The sequence below is a fragment of the Centruroides sculpturatus genome, unplaced genomic scaffold, assembly GCF_000671375.1.
Source record: "Centruroides sculpturatus isolate CEXI.00-Female unplaced genomic scaffold, Cexi_2.0 scaffold48, whole genome shotgun sequence".
Classification (NCBI taxonomy): Eukaryota; Metazoa; Arthropoda; class Arachnida; order Scorpiones; family Buthidae; genus Centruroides; species Centruroides sculpturatus.
In genome coordinates this window covers 714,172-723,556 of record NW_019384294.1, presented here as the reverse complement: position 1 = coordinate 723,556, position 9,385 = coordinate 714,172, and the positions used below count along the sequence as shown (strand labels likewise).

Here is a 9,385-nt window from a genome sequence, read left to right as displayed (position 1 = left end):
GAGGTCTGTCTTATCAGGTAAATTACTGTACACAGTGTATTCATTAATTTTCATTTTCATGTAGTAAAGGCTCTATGCCTTCATAAAGGACGTACTTTTCGTTTGTTTAAGGGTATTTGGGCAGTTTATTTTCTGTTATATTCTCAAGTAAACAATACGTACAAGTACAGTACAGTATTTTCTGAGGAAACACTCGTACTTATTTTTTTTAACCCCATTCTCGATAACCCGGCATTTTCACAAACTCGGCCACCCTTCGGTCCACATTAGGCCGAGTGTTCGAGGTTCTACTGTACTAACTTTCGGTATAGACTGGAAGTTTGTAAATAGTTAATCGGGGCCTTCTAATCTTTTTCTATCTGGTCTTGGTTTTCATCTATTTAACACCATTCTGGAGATAAATGAAGAAAAGACAGACAGACAGACGATCGTAGAAAATTATAAATCTACAATTTTTTCAAATTGCAGCTCAATTAATACGTCGATAGAATGATTAAAATTTTAGATACGTTGATACGTTTAAAAATGATATAATTAAACTTTTTTATTTATATAATTCATGCATAAATAATTAAAACAAAGAATAATTTTTCATTTATTTCTTAAATTTTTTTAATTCTTAAATTAAAATTAAATTTATTTTATAATAAAGATAGTTGAAATAATATACGCGTATAATTAAAAAAAACAATTGATACAATTTAATTATGTCGACAATCTCAGATTTATTATCGCAATAAATCGAATATTGATTAAATTAGAAAATAAATTTTATTAATTCTACAACAAAACTATTTGCTATGCATTTAATTAAACATAATTTATCAAATGGATGTGTTTTAAATCATTAATGTTAATTATTTTAGCGAGTAAAACAGGAAGCAAAAGTAAGAATAATTAATTAATTTAATATAACAATATAGTTAAGTGTAATTTTAATGTAGTTATATAAAACGACATAAATCAAGTCGCAATTTCTGACACGAAAGATTTTTAATTTATTTAATTTAAAATATATGTTCTCGATCTCAAATTTGCAATGTCTTGCTCCTGTACATCATACTTTCCCTGATAACAATAGAGATATGTTAGTCATCTATGTAATTTCGTTCTAGGGAAAAGTTTGAACTGAAATCACGTGACTTTTGATTTAGTCNGATGTGTTTTAAATCATTAATGTTAATTATTTTAGCGAGTAAAACAGGAAGCAAAAGTAAGAATAATTAATTAATTTAATATAACAATATAGTTAAGTGTAATTTTAATGTAGTTATATAAAACGACATAAATCAAGTCGCAATTTCTGACACGAAAGATATTTTTTTTCGTTTTTTTTTGATATAAAAGATAAGATTTTTCTTTTTCTCCCCGAGGTATTCTAGATGTAAGATAGTACTTCGATAGATAAGACAGTTTTGACACAATTCATGTGAATCTAAGCTATGTTCTTACCATACATCCGTATTGATCCTTCCGTAGATCCGAGTGAATTCTCAGCGAAACATTTGTAAGTACCGAAATCTTCTTCTTCTAATGTCTTCACCGTCAATTTCATGTGTATCTTGTAAGTTTTATCTTTAATTGCTGTTTCGAATTTTTCGTTAGGTATAATCATATCTCCTCCATCTTTGGCCCAATAATTGATGGACACAGGATAAGCTTCCGTGTGACAGTCTAAGGTAACATCTTTTCCCATTGCTGCACCAACCAGCTGGTTTGGTATCCACATAACTGGAGGAACTAAAAGAGAAAGATGTAGTTCTATTTATAGAGGAAAGGAATTTGATTGAGAGTCGACGTAATGGGATCTGCTTGATGCCAGTATTATTTTAAAGTTCTCCTAAAAGAGAGAGATTTTTAACTTTTACTTGTAGAAAACTACTACTAGACTTTTTACTTTGGTTTAATTTAAGATATAAAACAAGATCTGAAAAATGGAATGTTGATGATTACAGTAAACGAAACCTTGGAAGAATTTTTATGCTTTTTTCCCCTTTTTTTCTTTAAAAATTAATTACATTTTCACTAAAGAATATTTTGCCAGCTTTAATTGAACGTAATTAAGAATAGTAAGATTATTACAGATAAAGAAAAGTACAGGTAATTAGTAAGAGATGATGAAAATAAAGTCGGTATCACTTACAATGAACGTGTAATATTATTCTCCTGCTAACAGAAGGGGGTACTCCATTAGATGCGATGCAAAGATAAGCTCCCATATGTAGTCTACTAACTCGAGTTATGTTCAGCTGCTCTCCTTCGTAAGTAGTAGCTACAAAAAAAGAACAGACTTAAATTTAAAAAAAAAAATATATATATATATATTTAATTATTAAAGTTTCTAAATTAATAAGCGAAATTAGCTATATATTTTACCTGAAAAAATCGAATTTACAATGTTGATATTCTTTTCTAAAATAAGCACTAGTACATATAAAATTAATTGTATTTTTCTTCATTAAAGTCAGTGTTGTTAGTTATAGGCAAACAAGTGAGAGCGTATAAGTATTTTTTTTAAGTTTAAAAATATGTACTGCTTTCACCTATCTTACTCTGTTAAAATATATCTATTTTAAATGTAACGGCCTTTAGTATTTTCTATGCTTTAGCTGATTTCGATTCCCAATCTTATTTTCCTCTTCACGCGATTTTTCCTCTGATCCCATGACATTTCTCTCCTTCAACAAAATATTGTCAAAAGCCGAAAGACAATAGGATTTAGAATATGTCTTAGATATTTTTTCCTTTATTTACGTGTTTCTTCTTCTTTCTTTTCCCTTTTTTTCCCTCTTCCTAAGAGCTTACAGATTGATAAAAATTTGACTTATTGTCAGAATTTTAAACCTTCTACTTTATTTTAGTGAAGTATAATACGCATATATATATATATTTTATTCTATTTTTTTCTTACATCTCTCGGAGTAGATACAATTACTTTATGTAAAAATTTAATTCCACNAGATTTGTTGGATTTTTCTACGGAGAGCAGCTGCTGTAGGAGCTATCAACACAATGTCATCGGCATACGATATAGTATGTATTATCTGATTTTCAATTTGAAACCCATCTTCATCTCTTTTAAAGCATTCATTTAGATCAAATAGGTAAAAATTGAAAAGTATAGATTTAAAGTAGATAAATATTGTAACTGTCGTATAGTTAATTAATTAATTTTATGCTTTTAAAATTAAACAACTACAGATAATGACAAAATATTCCAATTTATTCTTTGTATTAACATAATTGTTAAACAATCTGTTTATCCTTTTAATCAAAGCAAACTAAAGAAAAGATTCTTCCTAAGTGGAATTTTGTGTAAATAAATAATAATTTAAATAAGTAATAAAACCAGGAAGACGTTTACTAAAAAAAAATATTTATAACTAGAATTTAGCATCTTCAAATTCAATACACATGTAAAGTTGTTTTAAAGGTCGACTCCATGTGTGATTTCTATTCCTTCACAGTGAATAAAACGAATCTGAAGGCTTTAAATTTTGTGTTTTCTTCTGTTTGTAAGTGTTATAAAGTTTAAGTGCTTCAAAAATTATTCTTGTTATTACCTAACTTCACCAAAAACTTTTATAATATCGAGTTTACTTCATCTAGGATTTATACATAAACCCGTTTCCGTGATTCATTAATTATACATAATTTAGGAGCTCTGTTTTTAAGTTTATTAATGTTTGTTAGAGATTGAAGAGCCTTTTATACGTTATAAACTCATGACCACAATAAATTTGAGGTCCTGAAATATCTTTAATATTTTCTGTTAAATATAAAAAATTTCTTTGAGATGAGAATGGTATCAATACAATATTCATCAAATAACTTGAATAATTAATTTTTTTTCCACAAAAATTTATATTTCTAGAACATTAAATATCAATCATAAATATTAATTTTATTATTATTAATTTTAATTTTTAATTATGTAAATTTATTAATTATTTACAAACTCTTGAAAATTCAAGAATCTACTAATCTTAAAATACTTAAATCAATGTATTGAATTTTACAGAGTTGGAAATTTATTATCTTCTCATTTAATCTGTTAATTAAGGATCATTCCAATATTTTCGATATTGGATTAATCCTAACACATCCTAATTGAGATATATTATTTTTAGTTATATGATTTATTTGGGAGATTTTTTACTAATATTTAATTTTATTTATTAATTTTCTAAATTATTATATAACCGATAGAAGTTTTAAGATTCAATTTCTACAGTTCTTTCTTATAAAGAGTCTTTGACAAGAAGCAGATACATATCTACATATAAATGTAATATTCATATCAAACTATCAAGTTTGATGTAAATATTACATTAGAAACTATTTTTTCTCGTTAAAATATTTAATAATCTTAAAAACTTTTTAAACTTTTCGTTTTATAAGAAAATTTATTCGCAAATTCCAGTGTCCTCTAAGAATCTTTACATTCCTGCACCTGATTAAATTGTAAAACAATGGTTATTATCGCTGCATATTATATAATATTCAAGATTTAAAAAGATTCTATAAATATTTTCTTTATATAGAAACCATTTATTTAATAATAATCAATTTTTTAATATTAGAAATATTAAAAAAACTTATAATCATTAGATTTTTATTGCTCAGTTACTTATATGAAAACATCAATCTTATACACAACTCGCTCTTGATCAAACACTTCAAATGATAACTCTTTATTATACAATCCGCCTTTATAATAATCTATATCCTCTGCAAGTTTGGATTTTTCTATTGAATACTTCTTAGGTAAGCAAAAATTCTTTTCAAGCAACTAAAACTGAACTGATTTCTTCTTATTTTCAATGGGAATTACTTAGATATCTTTAAAAGTACTCTTGTCATTTTTGTGAAGAATATACTACCAATAAAATTGGACATTTCCTAAATATCTGTCCAATGTTTCTTCTCTTGCTGAATGAACAATTCTCCAATGAATTTAAAATTGATTACATCTTCAATGATAAGATTAGTAGGGCTACACCATTCAAACTCTCTATTTATTCAAAAGGGCAGTAATATTTATATTTATATGTAATTATATAAATTTACTTTAAATAAGCTTAATTTCTTCTCACTATTTATCAAAATTATTAATTTTATTATCAAAAAGTTATTACTGTTACTAGCTTAATTATAATAGGATAATATCCTCTTTAATGAATATTTAATTAATATATATATAAATAAATTATATATGTAAATTTTAACTTAAATTTAAAATATTTTTCTTATTTTTCTTTCAATTTTTACAAACCTGTAGGTATAGAAAGTGAATTTTTGACTTCAGTACTTTCACTTTCTGAATCTTTCACAGATCCAAAACTTTGATGTCTAGGAAATGCTGTCAAATCTGTGACAATAAAAAAAACGATAAAATGCCAAGACTATATATAAATAATAAAAAGATTTTTTATAATATATATACTTTAAAAAGTGAAAAAAAATAGTAATAAAATTTGTTAAAAATTTTTTAATCGATATATGGCAAAGAAAAATGTAAAAGTTAAATGAAATATGTCATTATGGAATTTATTATAAATGACATTTAGTCCTTTAAATTAGTTTTAAAGCAAAAATGTCGAATATTTAAATTCTATACCGAATATTTTGTAGATTATATATATATACATCTTCAAAACATCTAACCTACTCTGACAACAAAGAAATTCCTGGCATTCTGACGAAATTACATAACGAAACCATTTTACATGTAATAATCAAGATGAAAATTTTGTAAAACATGTAAAATTTTAATTCCAATATATTCAATTTACTTAATCAGATAAGGTTTAAAATATATATATATATATATATATACAGAACGTATATAGAAAGAGAAAGATAATGAAAGCTAACATTGCACAGAAAGCATTAGATTTTTTTTACACTTTATCATTTTCTTTTGCTTATTTTTCAGCTTCTGCTTCATGTCATGTATCTTTTCTGTTATTTTTTTATTGTTTGGATAATATTACTTTTCATTTTTTTTATTACAGAAAAAAATTTAACGATTATTTTACTGAATTCAAATCTTAAAAGTAAACATAAAAATTATGTTCATTCTCACTTTAAATAAAGATAAATAATCTTGTAGGAGTAGTTGTATCTATTCATTATTTGGAAAGTAATACTGATTAATAACATTTTCAGTAGGTTAGCGAGATTGAATAACTAAGATTTGGAAATATTCTGACAACATGATCCTATTCTTGAGGACCCCATTAACTTTAAGAAAGAGATAATCGTTCAATACTTTCTTTCTTGATAGATAACTTACTTTTCGTAGCGTTAAATAGTTTTCAGGTCTTTCTAAAAGAAGATAAAGAATTAAAAAAAAATTATTTTACTTCGATTTGTATTTTTTTTATTTTATTTTTTTTTCCCTTCACTCTTCTTCTTCTTCTTCTTCTCATTTTGATTCTGTCTTCCATTTGTTAATGAGACAAATGGTATTAAATAAATGATAAGGAATAAAAATACCAAAGCCGAATAGATTTTTAAAATTACTTTAATTGATAACATTCTATTTAATTCATTATTTGACTTCGTTAATTTTTGTTTTTCTTTCTTAATTTTTCTTGCATTATGCGTTTAGAAGTTTATCCGGATCATAGCTTATCTGATGATGGAATTTATCATTTTCTAACTATGTTAATGATTATTATTATAATTATATACGTTATTAATATGAAAAAAAAGTGAAAGTAGGTCATAAAAATATATTTAAAACCTTAACGATGCTATTAATTTATCGTGATAAGTCTGGAAACGTTCCTTTGACAGTCGTCATAAACCATTGATCAATCCATACTTATAGTTATAAGTGTTTGATGACGTTATAATGATTATAGATGATATAAATGATTGTTTGCGTGACAGTATGACTTCTTTTTTCACGGATGAAAATCACCACGATTCTTAACATTTATTCTATCCCTCCGGATCCATCAAAGACAACAAACTGACTATTGAATGATATCAAAGAATAAGTTTTGACAAAAGGCTACATATAATTGATGACACGAATAGTAGAAAAGAGGTAAAGCGTGTTATTTAAAGAAGATCAAGCATCAATATAACGGAAATTATTCCCCAATTGCAATTGTGATTAATCACATAGATCATATCTTTAACACGATTTGATAGTATTAAGTTACTTGCCTTCTGGAGTGACTCGTATATTTGGTATGGTTTGTTTCGTTGGTTCTTCCGTTGGTGGTGGTATTTCTATAAAGAAAAAGTAAATAAATAAATTCTTATCAATTTTATAGAAAAAATAATAGTGTTGAAAAACTCTAATATGATTAAAATTCTTATTATGTTTATCTTTTCAATGGAGCACTCGAATAAGTAGTGGAAAGATTGTATCTGGTGTGGAATGTTATCCTTACATAGGTCATATATATATATATATATATATGATAGTAGGATTGTTTATTGTGGGCGATAATAATATGGCGTATTCTCATCAATCAAGAAGCAACAAGTCTTGATTAGTATTGCAGTTTCTTATCGCGTCGAAAGATAAAAGAAACAATTCCATAAATCATAATTAAGTAGTATCGATCAAAGAACATTCAGGTGTTTTTATAGAACAAATGTAAATATTAAATAATTTAAATGTAGCATTAAAAATCGAATGTCTTTTAGAAACGGCGCAAGACACAAAGTAAAACTTATTGGGAAAAAAAATGGTTCCACATATAACTTTGAATATATTTTGTAAAAATTTATTAGAAATTAATTCTTTTCAGTGTAAAATAATCAATATATTGAAAAGAGATTTTTATTAATTACTGTATATAAAACATTACTTGGTTGGAATATACATTACATCTAAGTAGTTATATTTTTCTTCTTCAAATAATAATATATTTAAATAAACGCATATAATAAAATATAATTTATTATTAGAAATCGTTATTTTAAGAAAAATAGACTTAAAAAAAAAACAAGGTTAATGCCAAATACAGATAGAACTCTAGGGACGTTGCAATATGTTCTCTTATCCGAAGTAATAAGATTACCTAGGGGGTTGTTTATGGTATTTATCACAATTTTACTGCAACTTACACATTGATTTCCCTTTTTCTATCATCACTTTTATCATTTTATTGAATAATTCAGTAAATATTTGCCAGTCACATTACTTTCACTTCTTCCCAAGACTACAGTAGGAGGCCTAGCTGAAAAAAATGTGAACATCTTTGCTCCAAAATTTCTGAATGTACAGTATAAAAACAAATCAGTACATTACTGCAAGAATAAAGTTTTTATTTTTTTTAATCAAATTTTATTTCGATAATTTACAGATATGAAAGTGAACTAAATGCGAAACTGTAACTATTCATGCAATAAATAACCTAAGCAAATTTTCTTAAAGATTGCAGTAATTTTTTTTTTGAATACGATTACTTGCAGCTTTCTTTGGGGTCGTCCATTAATTACGTATACAATGAGGAGAATTATCTATGTGGACTTTTTTAGTGGTATTAGTGCATGCGAATTTGTTTATATAATCCAGATTACATGAGTCATATGAATAAACTATATTAGAAAATATTTTCAGAATTTTAAAAAGTCATTTCTTCTATATTAGATGGTCCATGAACGTAATTAAAGAGGAGGGATTTGTCAAAAGTACACAACAGTGAAGGAGATGATCAAAACGGCTCAAAAATTGTACACGTAATTAATGGACGGGCCCTTTTCAATCATCCGATCTCGTAAAATGTGTTATTGTCAGTAAAATTTTCTTTTAAATGTTTTATTACCGTGCTTAAACGAAACAGTGCATCTTTATAAAAAACAATGTTTGTCGATTCTTGAACATTTTCCGTTTCGTCTTCATCTTATTCAACCTCTTTATCTTCTTCCACTCGTTTTCTTTTTAACCACATGCCATATTTTAACAATCTCAGTAAATATCGTAGTGTAAAGAACACTGTCACTGTACGCCCTGGGCTGTTGATGTACCGTAAGATTGAAGATAGACACTTACAAATCCTCCATAGAATAATAGTACTCCCTTACGTAAACTGTTCTAAAAAACATACCAATACAGAACTCATTTAAACAAATTGTTCTGCCATATTGTCCTATGTTAACAACAGTCCCACTATACATAAAACAGGAGAGTGCTCTCTCAATTGAACTTTCCTTCTTCGATGCTTTGTTAAGTGGACACTATCGTACTTTAATAAATGATAATATAATTGTGTTAAAGGTTATTTTAATGTAATTTTACTTAAAAGTATAATTATTCAGAATTTATTTGCTCTATAAATAATTTATACAAAAATATGTCATAAACTCAATTACAGTTATGGCATGTTCCCCCCCCCCATTGGAAATAGATTCCGTT

The 9,385-nt window shown here is 26.2% G+C and overlaps 1 protein-coding gene and 1 long non-coding RNA gene across 4 annotated transcripts in view; one reads left to right on the top strand and one right to left on the bottom strand.

The window, feature by feature from the left end:
- LOC111619746 overlaps positions 1-1,740 on the top strand; it is a 31,292-nt gene extending 29,552 nt beyond the window's left edge. The window contains exons 2-3 of the long non-coding RNA XR_002755815.1: positions 1,374-1,507; positions 1,606-1,740. This is a non-coding gene — a long non-coding RNA (uncharacterized LOC111619746). The remainder of the gene's footprint in view (positions 1-1,373; positions 1,508-1,605) is intronic.
- The window catches only part of LOC111619556 (lachesin-like), a 122,699-nt gene that overhangs the window by 25,847 nt on the left and 87,467 nt on the right, over positions 1-9,385 (bottom strand). For all 3 annotated transcript variants that reach the window (XM_023361405.1, XM_023361339.1, XM_023361477.1), the window contains exons 6-7: positions 2,144-2,272; positions 1,453-1,740 (exon numbers count right to left, since the gene is read on the bottom strand). In XM_023361405.1, the coding sequence (XP_023217173.1) occupies positions 1,453-1,740; positions 2,144-2,272 (417 nt within the window). The remainder of the gene's footprint in view (positions 1-1,452; positions 1,741-2,143; positions 2,273-9,385) is intronic.